General features: G+C 29.9%; 1 protein-coding gene across 1 annotated transcript in view; it reads left to right on the plus strand.

Annotated features, from left to right (window-relative positions):
- Nucleotides 1-20,879, plus strand: part of LOC111625832 (serine-rich adhesin for platelets-like) — a 56,696-nt gene that overhangs the window by 28,373 nt on the left and 7,444 nt on the right. The window contains exons 9-11 of the mRNA XM_023369068.1: nucleotides 2,519-2,941; nucleotides 10,144-10,380; nucleotides 18,884-19,011. Of these exons, the coding sequence (XP_023224836.1) occupies nucleotides 2,519-2,941; nucleotides 10,144-10,380; nucleotides 18,884-18,999 (776 nt within the window). The 3' untranslated portion in view covers nucleotides 19,000-19,011. The remainder of the gene's footprint in view (nucleotides 1-2,518; nucleotides 2,942-10,143; nucleotides 10,381-18,883; nucleotides 19,012-20,879) is intronic.

Here is a 20,879-nt window from a genome sequence, read left to right on the forward strand (position 1 = left end):
ATATTGAAAAATATAAAAACAATAAAAAATTATACTTCAGATGTTAATTTAGTATCAAAAACGTAAAATATTTGAGTAGCCCAAGACATAGCCAAAGATTGAAGCACCACAGCACTGGCGAAAATTTAAATTTGACGACTGGAATTCTTTCGGATGATTGACTTTCAGAAAATTGACGCTCTACTGTAGTATTATCCTTTTGAAACTAACCAATTTTCTTCTTCTTTCTGAATTAATCTAACTTTCTGAACTCTAACTTTAAGCATTACCATTTAGAAGTATTCTAGTACTGATGTAACACTAATTACATTAAGTTTTTAAATAACTTAATCAGAGCAATTCAAAACATAGGAAAGCTATTTATTAAATAAATTATATTAATAAACCATAGGTAAGAAAGGGCAATTTTTAGGTTAGATTTAAACTTCAAGTGTTAAATTGAATTTTTAAAATAGTCAAATCTTGGATTTTGAATGACTTTCTCTTCAAATGACTCTTTTCAAACAAATTGGTTCATGAACAGAATTTTGACTATTAATTGTTTCAGTTGCCATATGATAACTTGATTGCTGAACAAGTTACGTGACAAGAGTTGGCCACAGATTAGCAAGACACAGATGGTCAACTCTCTATACTTCCTAATTTAAGTTAGAAAGTCAATGGTCTGACCAATCATTGACAGGACTACTTATTCAGAAGTTAGTGGTGCTGAGATCACCTTATGTCATTAGACGTCATGACAAATCATCAATGATGTTTCTATTTAACTTAGGTTTCAATGCATATGCAGGAAAGATACTTCTGTTTCTCAGTATGTACTGCAGTCAAATTTAAATGAAATTAATAAAATCCATGTTAACTGACATTTGTATAATATAAATGGTATCTAAGAATTTGTGTTTAAAGGTGCTTAAGTTCAATTATAGAATAAAAATTTATTATATATAATACAGTATTATATTATATATAATATTACAATGCATTTGTAGACATTTTTATTTATGACATTCAGCTAAAAAGGTTAAAAAAGGGTTTTTTGGGGGAGTCGGGAACAGATTAATCCATTTTATATTGTTTCTTATGGGAAAATTTGCTTCAGTTTTAGAACAACTTTTAGGAACAAATTATGTTGAAAACCAAGATTTGACTGTATATATTCTTAATTTAAATACAGTGGACTGTCACTTATTGTGATTGCATTGATTCAAGACTGTTTTGATAATAATAATTGGCTGATGATAATATCTAACAGCTACCATCTTGCAGGACAGACAATGTATAGGGAAATGTGTTGACTACAGCAGTAATACTTAACCAGTCAGTTGGGATCGACAGATCACTTTCAGAAATTTTTGATTGATTGCATAGGATTTGCTGTTCACATTTCATACTTAGGATTTTTTAATTCAATAAAAATATATTACTTTCAATATTAAGTCATGAATGATAAAAAGCGAGATTACTTACTTATACTGTATACAGTAATAGATCACAGTTAATACAGATGTTACCATAAACTTACTAACAGTTATATAAAGATTATTTTTTGTCTAAGAGTAGATGATGACTAGTTTTAATATAATGAAAGTCATTCACAGCAACAAAAATTAACAACCAATGTTTTTTTTCACAAAAAAGAATATCCATATCCAGTTTATTACCAACATATACAGGTTGAGACGAAAGTCTGTTGCACACTTTTCGTCCAAAAGTACTGAAAATATATTAATTTTGTTAATTTAGTTGCATAGAAAACCATGCATGGAAAATTGAATGGAACTTTTTGTTGACCTTAATATTCAAATTAGAAATATTTCTGTTTTGTCTTGATTATACTTTCTAACATAAAAATTGATGCTATTATATATATATATATATGTAACTGGCAATACACCCACACAATAAGCAGGAGTAATGGGTTCAACTCATACTTTGGGCCAATTCTTTTCTTTCAGAATATTCTAAATTAAATTAAATTTAATCAATTTCATTTATAATTATTAAATTTATTGCAAGATGGCAGTGTAACCACCTCCAGCTTGTCAAATAACTTTGTTTTGGTTTATTATTNTCGTTAAAAATTATTTTTTTATTTTGTACAAACAAAATAAATATATTGAAAAATATAAAAATAATAAAAAATTATACTTCAGATGTTAATTTAGTATCAAAAACGTAAAATATTTGAGTAGCCCAAGACACAGCCAAAAATTGAAGCACCACAGCACTGGCGAAAATTTAAATTTGACGACTGGAATTCTTTCGGATGATTGACTTTCGGAAAATCGACGCTCTACTGTATATATATAATAGCATCAATTTGTATGTATATAATATATATATTGTAATTAATCCAAGTAAAGATATTATCTGTAATTACTTGTTTGTTTTTCATCATATTGTTGGCATTGTTCTCTAAGTTTAATTTATCTGATAAATTATTTTAAATTTTCTTTTTATGATTATTTTTAAATTGAAAAATTTAATGCTAAAATTATAAAATTTCTTAAATTTGTAGGTGGTCCTCTGGATTTATCTATAAAAAATTCTGAAAAAAATTTATCTAAATCTTGTGAAGCACTGACATCTGAAAAAAGTTTGACTGTGCATGATTCAGTTGCTTCTGATACACAAATGTGTCCCTTCATAAAGTCTTCCACTTGTCAAAAAAGAACATCAGTTTCTACATCCATTAAAGATTCGTTATCTTTAAATGATATGTCTCAAACTAATATGCCCTTGGATGGCTGGAGTGTTCAGGTTTCACATGGATTACCATATGTTAAGGGTGAGACAGTTAAAAAAGATTGTCATAGCTCACAGTTATTGAGTAAAGGTTATCCTTTAAGTTGTGAGTATTCGCGATATGGTATGACTGTTACATATGCTCCAACTGTTTTTCCACCTGTGTATAATTGTAAAAAAGATCCCACTAACAAAGGTAAAAACTATTTTTGTATTTTTCATATTAATTTTAATTTGTCACTCCTTGGTTTACATTAAAACTTAAAATCATTCTCCTGTAAGTTTTTTTTGTATCATACTTAAAAATACTGTCTTGGTATGATAACTCCATTGTACCAGAGTATATGCAATATATCTGGTCTTTTTGTATTAATTTATTATGACGTTATTTAATTATCTGCTTAATATTATATTTATTATTAGAATTTTTTTATACCAGAAAAAAAAGATAATAAAAAAATTTGTCTATGATATCCTGTTTATTATTTATCTCTGACAGTAAACAGTTTTAACATATGATCTGGTGATTTGCCCTAAATTTTACTGTAAATCAGGGAGTTTCTACATTTGTTAATATAATATGAGTTTTTTTTATTAAGATGAGATATAAGAATATGATATATGACAAAGATTAATTTTTAAATTACTGGTTATTTCTTTCAATAAAATACTAAAATACATTAATTACCTTATTCAAAATACTTATTAAAATGCTGTAAACTAAGAAATTGTGTATAGATTATTTTTATATCAATTATTTTAAAATATTTTAGAAAAATAGTACTTTTATTTGCACTCAGATTGTACTCCAGAAAAAAACAAAATTCTTTAGTAGAGAGAGTAGATACTAACTACTTTACAAAAAGTTCTGAAATGGAATGATTGAGTGCACCTTCTATTTGAATAGTCTTTAAAAGGTTAGTGTGATCTCTTATTAGATGATGATTTAGTCAATGAAATCTGCTTTGTGGTAATATTAAATCTACTATTAAAATTTTATAACTTGTAAGTAAATAAAATCCATACAGGCAGTGAAAATCCAGAAGAATTTGTATGGCAACATATCAGATATTAGTTTTTTGTGCAGATATAAAGCATTTTTAACTTTTGGAGAATAAATATTCAAATTTAGAGATCAGAATAACAACTTACTGTTACAATCTTTCTTTTTAATACTTTTCTTGTCATTCAGTCATTTGTCTCTTAAGATTTATTTTAGTATTGTCGTCTTACTTGAAGATTACTTAATGATATGTAAGAAATAAGTTTCAGATTTAAGTGAGAAAAATCAAGAAAAGAAACAAATAATGATTATTTTCAATCATCCCTGATTTCAGTGCACTAAAGACACTGTTTAAAAATCCAGCAGTGGGTTTAACTTTTCTAGCAAAAAAATTTAAAATTGATGGTTCCATCTGTTATATTTTATTTAAAAAAACTTTTTATATTAATTATCATATAATGGTAAAAAGCTTAATTTTGAGGGTAGTGATGAGTTTTATAAAAAAAAAATTGTAAATGCTAATAATGAGTAAAATCTTCATTATAGTCTGACCCCATTAGAGATATGACAAGTAATTCTTTCTCTATCTCCCCATCCCCTTGACCTTAACCACCAAAATTAAATAGCCTCAATCTCCTAATATACAAACCTCCCTGCAAAATTTCAGAAATTTTTAATAAAAGACAGGAGTTGCTAAGCGTTAAATTGAGTGAACAAAATCGTGCCCTCAACACACGCAAACATCCATAGTTCAGAAAAACCCTCCAAATTTTTTTGCAATTTTTGACATTTCAGGGTCTGAGGTCCAAAAATGTAAAAATCTTAAAGGGATCATTTTTTGACTGAGTGCCATATTTTCCCACTTATATAACAGCCAGGAAAGTAAAAAGTAATTCATTTATTTATAAAAATATGCTGAAGAGTTTTGTTCAGAATGGTACATTACTGCTGTCTGCAGCGTATCATTGCTGGAAAAAGGTCTTTCTTGAAAAGCATTTTTTTAAGTCTGGAAATAACAAATAGTATGAGTCATTCAAGCTCAATCACTTGCTGTAAGGCAGTGATTGAGCTGAAAACTAAAAACCAGTCCATGCAATGGCATAAAATCTGCCTGATTATAATGGTAGATTTAGCAAATGCTGCACTGTGGATGGGTCCATTGTCGTATAACAGATGTAACATTGAGTACTATTTTGCATTTACAGCAGTATTTCTTTCTTTAAAGTCCACTATCAATATGCCCTCAGTCCCCAAAAAAAAAAAAAAAAACAGTGGTCACAATGTTCATGGCTCATGGTGACAGTAGCCTTTCTTTGGGACTCCATTCCATGTCTTTTTCACTCTATTGACTCCATTTTGAGAAAGGGTCATAATAAAGAACTATAGTTTTGTTGCTGTAAAAACAGATTTCAAAAAATCAACTCTACCTGCTTTGTAGAGATCCAAAGTTGTCTGCAGACTTTGTATGCTGATGGCAGAAAGAAGTTTGGAACCCATCTTGCACTGACATTGCTCAGGTGTAAATGCTCATGAAGTATTAATATATGCCAAATACTCATATGTGATAGGTTATTCATTGCTGTTATTTCTTTCACTTTCAACCGTGATCTGAAAAAACTAGCTCCTCCACCATACCAATTTTTTCTCAGGTTACTGGGTGACAGATTTTATGTCCTCTTCAAGGGCTTCTTTCCCTAATCAAAAATGTTTAGCCATTCTTTGACAGTGTTATATGATGGCAAAGCTTCCCCATACATATAATCTAGCCATTGCTTGATATCCATAGGTGTTTGTCCTCCTTTTGTAAGAAACTTGAGTGCCCAATACTCTAGTTAAAAATTTGCTGCCATGTCCTATAAAGAAGTCCATAATGAATTTTTTTTTAGTACTACAGCCATTAGATTTGTAACAAACACTAAGACAGTAAGTAACCTTTTCACTTACTGTACTTTTAAATCTCAAACTCAACAAATGTAGGACTTATCATACAGGATGCATGTATAAAAGAATATGGTAAAATTAATCATTTTGAGTTGTGATTTTTGAATGTATTTTGGGTCTAAACCACTCTTCAGCTGTTGACAATTTTAAAAAAAAAAAACTGGTTTTGAGTAAAGTCATAAGGAAAATGTATTTTTAGTTTAATATTGGCTTGGCCCAAGAGATCCTTGGCCAAGCTGTGCCAACCATATGCAAAAGATTAAAATGCTTAAAATAGAAAATTGCTTGTAAAGGGAGCAGTTACTATAAAGTATAAAACAGCAATTATCAATAAACATTAAAATGAAACATAACTAAAGTCTTAAAACAACAGTTAAATAAAAAAAATATATATATATATATATATTTATATATTAAAATGAAATGATCACTCATAATAAGCTAAAATAAAAAACTAAGTCAATGAGTATAATAATGAGATAAGAATAATAAAATTGCATAAAATCAGACACAAAAAAAACCATTAAAAGTAGACATATAAAAATAATTCATAAAATGTGTGCCACAAGACAAGCAGTTAAAATACAATTAAAAGAATAAAGCAAATCATGATAAAATCATAGAAAAGTCTAAAACATCAAATTTTTCTTATAATACTAGTGTCTGATAAAAATGTAAAAAGATGTGAAGGATTAAAATCTTTGTCAATAAGAGCTAAATAGGTAATATTAGATTGATTAAAATATCACAAATGCAATTGGGTAAAAAGCTGACATGCAATTAAAATATGCTTAACAGTTAAAAGGCATTGTCACAAAAGGCATTAAAGTGTGTTCTCACTCATCAAAAGGTAATGGTGGGTGAGAAGACTGTGTCTTATGTGCAATCCTGCCAGGACAACTTCCTCTCATCTATTTCTGCAAAAACTTGATTTCCACCATTCTATGACAGGCTTGATCTTGTGCAGTTTATTGTTAGTCTGGTTATCCCATGAATGTTACTGTAATTTGTATAGTTTGGCCTTTGTTGACAGGCTTTAAATCAGTGTAGGATATTGAAAGAGGAAACTGGCTGAGTAGGGTGGCTGGCTTAGCTGCTATATCATACCAATTCGTTCCCCTTTATGCCTATGTGTCTTAGAACCCAATAAATCTGACTTGGTAGTCTCTTGAAACAAGTTTGTATAACAGTTGCTGGACTATCTGCATGAGACAATGCCGATAAAACTGAAGAGAGTTCAAAGCCTGCATCATACTTAGGGAGTCTGAACATATTATACTGTGAGGATATCATTTGTTCGTGATATGTTTTAGATCAGTGGTCCCCAACCTTTTTATCGCCGCGGACCGGTCAAAGTTTGATAATTTTACCGCGGCCCACTGAGGGGGGACGTTGATCGTTTATATTTTAGATTGACTTAATTTAATAATTTTAATTTAATTGTATTTAAACATGCCTTCAAAATAAAATACAGTTACACCAAAAAAATGAATATAATGTGATTTAACATTTTAATTCACTAGAACGCTAAATCAATGAGAACCCTGAGCTTGTTTCATTGCAAGGAGACGGTTCCCTCTAGGGGTAATAGGAGACAATGACACCCGAAGTGTGTTTCTTACGTCCAGTTTATTCTGTTGTTCCGTCGTCCATTAAAAGTCGCACAAACCCGAGGAAATACACCATAGTAAATAAAATGGAAATAATTTAATGTTCCTTGGGCGGCCCGGTACCGTTTGATCCACGGACCGGTACCGGTCCGCGGCCCGGGGGTTGGGGACCACTGTTTTAGATGGATGGCATGCAGTTCAGCAGAAAATACTGAGGCATCTGTTGATAGTTGATCCATCACCACATTGTCATGACAGAGGATCCAACATGATTGAGATTTGGATTCATCTGTGTAAATGAAAACAGAACTTCTGTATTTGTGACATATCTCAGAACTGTTGCCAGTATACATAGTCTGCAGTGTTTGCTTTTCACTGACTGTGGAGGCTGGTATCGATAACTATCAGTTTGGCAACCCATAGAGCTATAGGATTACACTCCATTGGGAAAATAGCATTTATATCTAATCTCACTCAGTACAGATTGCTTGTGCATACCAAATGTGGTAATGCGAGATGAAAGCAGAGTAATCTAGAGATAGGTGTGTTAAATATAACATGCTTTGCAGGATGATCTGTCAGAACATTCAGTTTTATTGTATAAAAAAGACAGCTGCTTTTTTGTTACACAGAATGGTGGCTCAAATTGATAGATAGATTTGAAAATGCAGGTAAAATTGGTCATTTGATCTCTCAAAACATTTCATCAAAATAAAAATGATAGAATTCCTTAACTTATTAGCAGTTGGACTTGTTTACAATTGTTCATTTATTAAACATCTCCTGTAAAGGAAAAGGAAAATTTTATAAAATTTGTAAATTTTTGTTTGTAAGCCTATTAGAACATTAACCAAAACATTTTGCTGTTAATTAAAAATTTAAAATACTGGAAATCTTTGTTAGTTCAAAGTTCAAGGGATAAAAATAATCATGACTTTGAATTATCTGAAATGTACATGTTTCTGAACAATATGCTGAATACCCTATTACTGATGTATTTTATTAAGCAAACAGAATAAGGCTATGTATACAGAATGCTATTTTTGTTAATTATAATAATTATGTAAATAAACTGCAAGTAAACAGCATGCATCTGATGAGAACCTCAAGATCGCCAGATAGGTTTTATAAAAAGCAAAGCAGAATTCCTCAAAATGTAGCCCAAATTATTATTTTTAAAGTGGTCAAAAAAGTAATAAGTAGCTCAAATGTAATCACTAGAACCCTACAAATATCTCAATCTTCTACTTGTACTGTGTTACTATAAAAGCAAAGCTATGTTGACCAGATTAGGGTTGTCCTTGGTCTGTTGTTCTCTTATAGCATGGAGACATTTCAATCTAAACAACTGAGTTAACATACACATATCACAGTTCAAACAGAAATTTCACTTTGAATTTCAAAGTAGCTGTATTTCAAACTAACTGAATTTCTTAAAGTGTAAATCTTTATAGCCCACCTGGGACATATAGTACAGTTACAAACTAATGGGATTTTGAACTATCTGAGTTTGAATTAACAAAGATTTTCTGTATAATTTTTGGGCTGCAATTTTTTCATATGCAGACCTATAAATTCCCACTGTCATCCATCTATCCATTCTTGAGATTAATAAATGACTGGCATGACTCTATTGTTAAAGGAAAATTATGATGTACTGTACAGGAGTAAGACACTACTAATTTGAGGTGGAGAGCATATATTTATATATAAAAATGGACGTGTGTGTCCCTATATTTCACTTTTTCGCCAAAACTACACATCGCACATGAATGGTGTTTGTATGTGGTAGTAGCCCCAAGTCTCCATTCAGGGTGGTTGCGTCTCGATAGCTATAAGGGTGCGGGAGATATGGGCTTGAAAGTGGTTCTCTATTTCAAATCTTATGTTCGAATTTGTTCGAATTTAATTCGAATATTGTTCAAATTAAATTCGAATTTGAATTCGAACATAAAATTCGAATATTGGTTCGATTATAGAACGATTGTAAACGTTCCAGAAACGTTGAAAATAGTTCGTTTGACTTGACGTGAACAGGAGACGTTCAGAAATAGAATCAGGACCAGGTCTCTAATTAGTCTGGAAACGGGGGACCTAATTCTTGCATTCTGTGAAAACGGGTAAGATTGGCTATAATGTAATTATCTNAGAAGTTGTATTGTGATATATGTGAGCAAAATTAAGATTGTTACAATGAAATAATTTTGCGAGAAAAAAAACTTATTTTTTATTTATAGATTCCAACGTCACTATCAACACAAATGGTATAAGATATTACTACAGTTACAATATTTAAATTCACACATACTGTACCGTTTCCGATCTCGATCACATAAAAGGGCCCGACCTTAATAACTAACCTTATACTAACTTAATATTAGTGGAAGAGAAGAATAGAAATAGGAGGATGAAAGCAGAATACATACGATAGGCAAAGAAAATACCCGGGATTTATTTTGTTGGTATGTTCGACTTATACGTGCCGGGTGGGATGCCAAACGATGACTTCTAACTCGAGTTGTCGTCGTCTTCCTATCCTGTATTACGATCCTTATTCTTCTAAATTCTTTTGCCGCTGTCGCTGGACAAGAACTTCTTTCTCAATCTTTCCAGTACCTCCGTTCGTGGCTTAAGCGACTCTCAAGTGTCCACTCTTCACGTCTGCCTGTGATTCTTGTCTAATATTTATACTGAGTATTTCAATGAGTTAAAAGCTGAAATTTATTTGATTTTTGTTTATATTTATCTTTACTGCTTTTATTTTCTTTTTCAAAATAAAAGAAATATAGAAATAGAAAACATTTTACCTCAGAAAGACTTCATGAAAAGTATTTTTCTCAACAGATAAACCAGTTAATTTGAGCAAAAAGAATGAAAATTTTACTTGTGAGGAAAATAATTCAACACGTGAATTAGAAGTTGATGAAAGATGCTCTGAAAGTGGTGTTGATCTGGTTCCATGGGTTGTTGCACCAATCCTTTCATATGGCCAAATGCACTCTCCATTTTGTTCCTGTTGTGTCACGTATACTGATTCTATGGGTATGAACAGATTATCTGATCAGCCTCAAGGTGATAGCGGTAAGTTTGCACACACATATATAATAATAATAATAATAAATATGTATATTTATATTTATAAGTGTTTTAGAAGTGTTTGCATAATAAAGAATGCTAAATAGATGGAGTAATCAATTTAAACAAGATAAAATGTTTTCTTGAGACTTGTGATGTACAGTTTTAAAAATGGCCTACTCCACTTTTTCTGGGTCTGGAATAAAGGGCTGTGAATGTGGCTGATTTTGAAACTAACTTCCAACTTTCATTTCCCTTTTCATTCCTTTCTGTTTTGTGGTTGTTTTGTGGTTTAAAAATTTATAAGAATCATCATTGAAAAGAACAGTAAAATAAATAAGATGGCAAGTTCTTAGCCAGCTTTTATTTTTAAAAACATGGACTTAGTCATTTTTGAAACTATATGCATCATTTGTACATATGAACATTAGATCTCATTCAGTGGTTTTTAAATCTAATATATATTTCCACCAGCATTTTTAAGCTGTTTGAACCCTGAGCATGGATTCAAAACATTTGAGCCATATGAACTCAAAAAATAAGTAAATAGACAGACAAAACTGAAACAAGAGTACAAATATCCAAAAGCAAGAAATCTAAAATAAAATAAACTAAAACAACATAAAACCAAATTAAATTAGCTTATTCATTAAGATGAGCATTAACTATGCTATACAAAATATAGCCAAGATAAAAATTATCAGAAAATATGACCCTTTAATTCCAGACAAAAAAAAATGCAGGTATCCCTTGTATAGTATGGTAGATACGTTCCAAAAAATGCTGTGTTATGTAAATCCGTGCTATATGAAACAAAGGATTAATGAAAAATATGGAGTTTGGTTTCAGAAGTTAGCAAAAGTATACTATACTTTTTCATTACTAAGAGACATATTAAAGCAATCAATAATTTATTTCCAATTGATAATTAAGTAACAATTAAAAGTACTGTATCACATGTTAATATTAATTTTAAATGTGGGCCTTTTCTTTTTACAAACTATTGTCTTCTGAGATTTTTTGTTGATCTTGATCAGCAGCATCTTTATTATTATTTTTTTTCCATAAAATCTGATGATTTCATTTGCTTTCTTTTTCCTAAAAGACCTTTATAAATTTCATTATATGGAGTCATGCATTTCTGAAAGTTCTCTCTTAAACTTTGTTTCTTTCAGTGGAAGGATATGTATTTAGAAAGTAGAGTTCTAATTGTTTGGCCAAATTTATCCCTTCTTGTATGCTTTTAGGATAAAATTTTGAGTTTCAGGATTTTCATTTGTACTATCATCCTCTGAATTAATTTGGTTGATCTCAGATACCATTTTGACCAAATTTGCTTTATTAATCTCTTCTTCCAATAGTTCTTGGATATCTTTTAAGATTCAAGTCATCATAACCTTCCCCTCCCACAGATTTAGCAAGTTTTAGTATTGCTTCAGTTCTGTTTTCTGCTAGATTGGAGCTTTGAACTGACTCTGGCCATAAATTTTTCCAGCAGACATTTAATGTGGGTTTTATTTCTTTGATAGACAGAGATATGAGATTAATACAGGACAAAATTGTGAACAGCTTACATGCCTGTATGATTCAGTAGATTCAACAATTTTTTTTTATTCACAATCCATTGCAGCAGGTGCTTGATGTAATGAGTGTTAAATGTGACTATGATTCATTGATGTAATGGCTGAAGTAAAGAAGTTGTATTGTGATATATGTGAGCAAAATTAAGATTTTTACAATGAAATAATTTTGCGAGAAAAAAAACTTATTTTTTATTTATAGATTCCAACGTCACTATCAACACAAATGGTATAAGATATTACTACAGTTACAATATTTAAATTCACACATACTGTACCGTTTCCGATCTCGATCACATAAAAGGGCCCGACCTTAATAACTAACCTTATACTAACTTAATATTAGTGGAAGAGAAGAATAGAAATAGGAGGATGAAAGCAGAATACATACGATAGGCAAAGAAAATACCCGGGATTTTTTTGTTGGTATGTTCGACTTATACGTGCTGTCGGGTGGGATGCCAAACTCGAGTTGTCGTCGTCTTCCTATCCTGTATTACGATCCTTATTCTTCTAAATTCTTTTGCCGCTGTCGCTGGACAAGAACTTCTTTCTCAATCTTTCCAGTACCTCCGTTCGTGGCTTAAGCGACTCTCAAGTGTCCACTCTTCACGTCTGCACCTCTCGCAGTTCCGTCCTCGAATGCCTTTTGTCCGTTCCTCCTTGTCTTAAGGGTAATTCGAACTTCTTTGTTCTTCCATTTCCCTGAAGTGGTCATCCCACCCAAGGGACAGGGATTAAGATAGGAAAGTTCTAGAAGGAGATAGAATAATAGAACAAAGGATAGCAGGAAAGAACTAAACTAACTTAACTTAATACATACAAAATATAGCGTACGACTACAGTATTTGGTGGTAAAAATATTTCAATATTTGGATAATTTAAATCTTTTGGGTGATTTGGTGCATTATCCAATATTAGTAAAACTTTGAAATCCAGATTTTTTTTTAGTTGTTTTTTTTTTTTTGGTACAAAATAGTTTAGAAACCATTTCTTAAATAAATCAGCAGTTATCCAAGCTTTTCTATTTGAAGTATATACAGGTAAGGTACTCTTGTTTAGATTTTTCATTACTCAAGGATTGAGGGATTTATAAACTAGCATGAGTTTTACCACATGTTTTCCTGATACATTTGTATACACAAGTAATGTTACATGTGCTTTAAAACTTGATGCAGCTTTTTAATTTTTTGAAATAAATGTTCTCTTGGACATTTTTTTTTCCACCAAAGACTTGGCTCATGTGCATTAAAAACCTGGTGTCATGAATCTGCCTCATTCAATAAATTCTTGCAATTCTTTTGGATATTTTTTGGCAGTTTCATTATCAGCTGATGCAGTTTCCTCTTGTAGCTGTTTTGTTCTGTAATGCTTATTTTTTAAAACACCCAAACTAACCTTTACTAGCTACAAGTCATAGTTAATAGAATGTTCTCCATTTTCTCTTAAATAGTTGTAAATTTTTAAAGATTTCTGTTTAATAACATTGGTGTTTTTTTTGAAGTCATCAATCCAAATGTTAAGAGTTTTTGCCATCTTCTCAATTATCAGTTCTCTAGGCACTGTCATATTTGCAGAAATGGAGCATCCTGCAATAACAGAATCTCTAATTTTTTTTTATGGTCTGGATTGTTGCTTCATGTAAATTTAAAGATTTTGTAACATATGATATTTTTTCTCTTTTCTTCAGATGATCCAAAATCTGTGCTTTTAATTCTAGTGAAATGAAATGTCTTTTACAAGATACTTCTTTATTTCTATCAGACATGATTTATTTTTATATATATATTTTTTGATAGAACTAACATTTTCATGTATCACATATATAATTGAAATAAAGTGGTACTCTATACTCAAACTTACTTTGTTCGAGAAGGCTGTTCAAATACTGAACAAATTTTTCCCATAAGGAATAATGTAAATTGGTTAATCTATTACAGATCCTGTAAAATACACTTATAAAAGTATTTTAACTAGAATTTACCACAAATTTAATAAAAAGTTTCCATGCATAACATGCTTAAATTATAATAAAAAAGTATCTATACACAATACAAAGTGGCAGAGTATACTTATTAATTTTATTGGACTAAACAGAAAGTTTTCCATATTTTTCTGGAAAATTTAACACATTGCTAATGTGAGATTGAATTCTTTGCTTAGAAGCTTATTTTAAACTTTTTACTTCACATTTTGTTTGAATAAAATCAAGTTGTAATGTCTTTGGATAAAAAGCATATCAGGCGTGTTATTTTTTTTTAGTTTCAGAAAAGATATAGCTCCAAAAAACTGTAAAAAATATTCACAATGGGCATGGGAAAGACGCATGTAAATTCTGAACTAGATACAAAACGTATGGGGTACCCAAAAGCTATGTGAAGAAAAACTGATGGAAAAGTTATAAAAATTGACAAATAACAAGTTGTAAACTTCCAACAACTTTTAATGTCAGATGGATAGTGTTGAAACACTTCATTGACTTTGGAATGGTTACAAAACATGTTTTATTCCACGCACATTAAGTGAAAGAAAGAAAAAACAAAAACTAGATTGAGTATAATTTTGTCTCACCAAGATAAGCAACTCTAAGATTTCATTTTATTTTAAAATTACTTATATATTTTTATTAAAAATTTTTATAGATAACAATTTTTATTCGACAAATCATATTAATTTTAAGTATAAAAATTTTTATAGATAACAATTTTTATTCGACAAATCATATTAATTTTAAGTATAAAAATTTTTATAGATAACAAAATAAAAATAAGTTATTAATTGAAAATTTGTTCTAATGATGGTGTTCAGTTGTATACCAAGGAATTTTTTTAAATCTAGAAATTGTGTTCAAATGCTGAGTTACCACTGTATTTCATTTGTCATTTTTATGAATTGCTTTTCTGTGATCAAAAAAAGTTTAAATATGTTTAGGTAAGTGTTATTAAACTTTTACAAAAAATGAAAACTAATGTATAAAAACAAAGTAACAGTCATAAATGCTAAAGCCTGAAAGCAGTTACAATGACTCTTTGTCTATCAACAAGGAAGATAAACATTGCACTGTCAGTTTTCATTAAAGTAAACCTGACAAAAGGTCCAAAAGAAATTAAAATTTTCAATATTGTAAAATCCATGTGTAAATTTGTGACAGCATGTATGCTTACTCATATAAAAAATATCGAATAATGGAGTTTGTACTTAAAAATTGTGATATTTTGTATGGAGGATTTCCCAATTTCTCAAACTGTTAGAGTAAAACTGGAAGTTATGTTCTGTGGGGAGTATCCCCAATTTTCAAATCGTGTTAGAGCAAAACTGTGTTATAGAAGTACTGTGTTGTATGGAGGAGACCTTTAATTCAGTATGATAATACCTAACTTAAAGTAAAAACAAAAGCAAATAAATTACAGATGTCATAATTAAAATGGGATGAACAGACCATTTGCTTTTAATTTTTATTGTTCCTGGATGATGATAATTAGATCCAGGGATCAAGATCATTGCTTTATGTTTGTATATTTTGAATGGGTTGTGTTTTGGTAGCAATGACTAGATCCTCTGTGATTCTTAGGGTTATGTTCTTTGTGTCTGGTAAGATGACCTTGGTTTCTTGCTGTCTAGGTTGTGTGTGTGTTTATCTATCAGTTAATTCTTCTGCTAGAGCTGTTGTTGCCTTATCCTTCTTCGGGTTTTCTTTGTGTTCAATTACTCTTAAGTTTTCAATGTACAAAAAGTGCTATCTGCACTAAAAGGGGGTATATATCTTTATGCTCTAAATTTATGTAATTTGAAGCAGCTTGCTGTTTTGTATAAATTATAACATTATCTTAGAGAAAAAGGAGTCAAATAAATGCAAGTCTATTCAGAAAAAATTTGATTAAAATTTTAAATAAAAAAAATTGTTAAAAGAATGAATATCAATTTCTCAAAAATATACATACCTTAAAAATGTTAGCATAAAAAAGCTAGTCTCATTGCTTTGCTAATATGTGAAATGCCCATTTTTGAAATATGCCTCTTGGAAAGTACTTCCTGATTTTGGAGGAGGTCAAGTTACAGCATAATGATAAGAAATGAAAGACCTTCAACAAAAAAATTTCTGTGTATTGACAGTGCTTCTAGATAAAATTGGAAAGGATTTTTTTGAATAAAAGAGTTCTCTCTTTTATTCAAAAAAATCATAAGACTAAAATGACAGAGCCTAATTTTAACATAGTTTTGATAACTCTGTAGATGGCTCAGTCAATAAGTTTCCCATTCATTAAATACTACTTATGATAAAAAAAAATTTGCTCCTTACATCCATGAAATAAACTAGTTATATTTGCATGTATATATTCATAATTAATTGTCTTAACTAAAAACAAAATAAAGATTTTTACCTGAATATAACACAATACATAAACAGATACCACCAAGTAGTTTTGGGCTTGGGGGAGTCCACAGTAATCATCATAATAATCTTAACCAAGATAACATTGACAAAACTGCATCAGAGTGCTGGCTGGCTCAGAGATGCCTCTTTAGAGGGAGAGAAATCAGAATTCATGATTGTGATATAAATCCAGATCATAGATACACACACTACAAAAGTACATTTTAAAAGACACAACATAGATGACATTTGTAGGAACTGCCACATCATGCACAAAATTATAAAACACATCAGATTTCAAGGTTTTAGAGTGAATGGACTACATGGCAAATTTCGCTGCTACCCAATTTGTCTTTGTAGAATGCTCTGCTTGCTCCTTCCTATTTGACTTTTCAGAGTATGAAAGTGGAGTACTCTATTCTCTGTTATCTGAGAGTAACTGCACTTGGAGTGTACTTTCTTCTCTGGAAAAAACAAGAGTAACAGCTGCTTTAAATATGGCATTGCCCAATGACAAATATTTGTAGAGAATGTAAAACTACTGTGTAGCTATTAATAGATTTTCTCAATTTATTTGAAGAATCATCATTGAATATTGAGAAACATCATTGATTTATTACAATATCAGTTGCAACAGGGTAAAAGACCAAATTTGAAAGATTTTTGGAGTTAGTGGATGAATACATGGATTGAGATAATTGGCTATATTACCACAATAAGTAAAACAAATGTAATTTGAATTGTACACCAAAAGTTATGATGTGACTTGCACCAAGTTCTTTGGATCACTTGTCTATTCTTAATCTTTTTGCAGTGATGTTGTCTTACTCTAATCCTGATCAGTAGGGTAACCAGTTGAATTCACCATTAGAAAATAGTGTGTTAATTATGACAACCAAAGTTGTATTTAAATTAATGTGCAACGAATATTCGGCTACTATTTGGTATTCGGCCTATGTTTTGCTATTTGGCCGAATACCGAATATGTAGTCACTATTCGGCCAAATACCAAATACCTAAAAACAGGAGTAAGAAATAACAAAAACACAGTAAATTAATCATTTTGGTAACTTTTATTAATGATTTATTAACTGAACATACATTTCAAGTTCAAGAAAGTACAATTTTTTTGCTTATTTATGTAAAAGATCAATGGAAAAGTAATATAACTAAGTTATTTTTTTAACAGATCAAAAAAAGGTAACAAATCAAATGAAAACTACCCACTTATTATGTAGTTTAGTTATCTGTATACTTGTATATAAATCATAATGTGCATGCACGATACTTTCGGTTTGTCACTCTGTCGTAGATTTCCCATTTTACAATTACGTGACTCAGCCTGGTGATAACGGAGAAAAGAGACAGATAGGTCGTATATATAAGTCACAGTTATGATTTCACAGATTCCAGACAGGTTGGTAGCCTGAACGGTTCCAGGCTTTTGCTCGTGCACGCTAAGTGATTTTCATTACAAGCATTTAGCTTTCCGAAGTCTATGAGAACAATTATTTGACATTGACAGCTGCAAATTTCACACCAATAAGCTGCCTCGACTTGTTTGATTATGTTATCAACTCAATTTCATATTTATTTTCGCTTCGCAGTCCTTTGTTGTTTTTCTGTTATTTACACTTGTAGGTCATTTCATTGTTATTCACATTTGATATCATCACTTATCACATACTGCCATGACACTCATGTCTGTCTGCTACAACTGTCAAGAATTAATGTGATTGGCGAAGTGTAGTGACAGCAGGCCAATAGAGAGCAGAGTGCGCGATCCTTGCCATAATGCAGTTTGCGCGCCAATTTTCGTACATGCATTAATCAAGCCGAATAGTTTGGCCGAATATTTGGCTGTTCGGTCTGAGGCCGAATATACTATTTGTTGCATCATCTATATATATAATCGGGTTGATGATGATAATAATAATAATAATAAGCGCAGAGCCCAAATAGTTAGGAGTTGAAATTTGGTACATGGTTAGGGTATGTCACAGGAACGCACACTAAGAAGAGATTTTTTGAAATTCCTCCCCACGAGGGAGAGGGACAGGATTCAGTCTTAACACTTCCATTGTTAATGGAAGTGTTAAGTAACAATGGAAGTATCGACAATGGAAGTGTTAAGTAACAATGGAAGTATCGACAATGGAAGTGTTAAGTAACAATGGAAGTATCAACAATGAAAGTTTTAACAATGGAATTGTTAAAAAAAAGTGACGTGCAAGACGCAGATGCAGTTTTTCGTTTTTGCGGGAAATTGAACATATTTTTAGACCCATCTAAAAATTCTCTACTTAGTCTGGAAACAGAGGGACCCAATTCTTTCATTGTGTGAAAACAGGTAAGGTTGACTATAACGTAATAATCTTAATCTTCGCTATCGTTACTTTTTGCACAAGCAATGCTGGGCCTATCTGCTAGTTAATATATATGCAAGAAAAAAAATCTATTAAATAATTTTTTATTTTATAATAGTTTATTAATGGTAGAATATTTTTGTTTTAAAATAATTACTTTGAAATATATTTTTTTATTATTATTACAGAAACTCCATTGGATCTATCATCATCATCGTCGTCATCTTCATCGTCATCGTCGTCATCTGATACAACAGATATTACAGATTTTCATAAACCTAAGAATGAAAATGTTGCTGATTAATTATTTGACAGGGTAATTTACATAAAATTATTTGGTTGTTATATATCTATTGTTAATCAAATCAGATGATTAATTCTTCTACTTTATGAAGTTATGAAAATATTATTTTATAAGGAAATAAAAACTTTATTAATCATAATAGTTTTAATTATAAACATTTTTGGACTATATTCATATTCTTTACAAAGATTATAAATACAGCTGAAAATTATTAGCTATAAAAAACCTTTTTATCATTGTAATTAATACATTGTAAGTAGTAAATGTTAATAATCTATCATTTTTATGTTCATAATTATAAATTTTAAATTATATTTTATTTTTAAATCTATTTTCACTGAAAAATTCATTAATTTGTTGTTATTTTATTAATACGTTTGATTATTTGATTTATTCATTATATTTAATAAAAAATTTTAGTTAATTTTATTTATAATTGTTTTTGATGTGTTGTTCAATTTTTTTTTAATATTAAGTTTTAATTTATTTTATTGACAATTAAAACTTTCTAGTGTAATTGTAACTTTTTACAATCAAAATAAAAAATATTTTAATTAGTGTATTTCCAGAGAGACAGAGTGCATTTTGTTTCTAAGAGTGAATGAATGGTTTCATTTTGTTTGGAAAAATGTAATTTTTTTTAAATTTATTATTAACCATTAAATTTAGTTATTATTTTTAAACTGAAATCTGTTTTAATTTCAAAAAATTAATGAGTTGAATTTATGCAATTAATGAGAACTGTCAGTAATTCAAATTTTATATGATTCATATATATATATATGAATCATATCAAACTGATTCATATCATATATATATGAATCAGTTTATTTTATAAATATATTGTAACATATTTGAACAAAGCTAATATTTATAATTACATTTTTAAAAGTGCTTATTCTAAATTTTAACTAGTAATTTCTTTTTCAAATTCAACAAATACTGTGAATAAAATTTTAATATTGATTATTCTGATAACAACAGGTAATGTTTTAATGAAATCTATGGTAATTTGAAACATTTATTTGGATCCTACTGATTTTTTTCCTCACATATAGCAACAATTTTTTTTAGACAAACTATTCCTTCCAAATTCCAGACTATATTTGTGTCCATATAGTTCCCACTTTACAATTTTTGGAGTTTAAGAAATTTTTTATATATAAAAAATATAGCCTATATTACAGTAAATAAATAAAGGTCAAATATTCTTAAATACTGTGTTTAAAATTTCAGGCATAGCATGCATTCTGCTGTATGTTTGTTTAGGAAAATTAGCATTAGTACCACTGTAGTAATGACAACATTGCAGACAAGAATGATACTTATTCATTTATCTATCTGCTGCCATCCAAAAAGGGTTCATTCTTTTGAACCAAATGTCATAATAAAAGAAAATACAAGAAATCCTTATTAGTTCAAAATTCAAGGGATGAAATAATCATGACTTCAAATTATTGAGTTACAAATTATGTTAGATTTATATATTTCTGTACAATATGCAAAATGCCATGTAACTGATATAATTTATTAAGCAAATGGAATACAGATAAGTACAAAGAGTGCTTTTTCATTAATTAATAATAATAATATAAACAAACTGCTTATAAACAGAACATGTCCGGTGAGAACCTCACAGGTTGCCATATAGGTTTTATAAAAAATAATGCATAAAGCAAAATTCTTCGAAATGTAGCCCAAATTAATTTTAAAGTGGCCCAAAAAGTATTAAATTGCCCAAATGTAGTAGCTTAGAGTCCTACAAATATCTCAATCTGCTATTTGTAGCCCAATCTTGTAGTTTTGGAACCTAACTATTTTATGAGGTAGAAAAAAGAATAGACCATATGGTAAGGTTGCACCCAAAAATGAGTTACTGT

Source organism: Centruroides sculpturatus, unplaced genomic scaffold (genome assembly GCF_000671375.1).
Source record: "Centruroides sculpturatus isolate CEXI.00-Female unplaced genomic scaffold, Cexi_2.0 scaffold267, whole genome shotgun sequence".
In the NCBI taxonomy this organism is placed as follows: Eukaryota; Metazoa; Arthropoda; class Arachnida; order Scorpiones; family Buthidae; genus Centruroides; species Centruroides sculpturatus.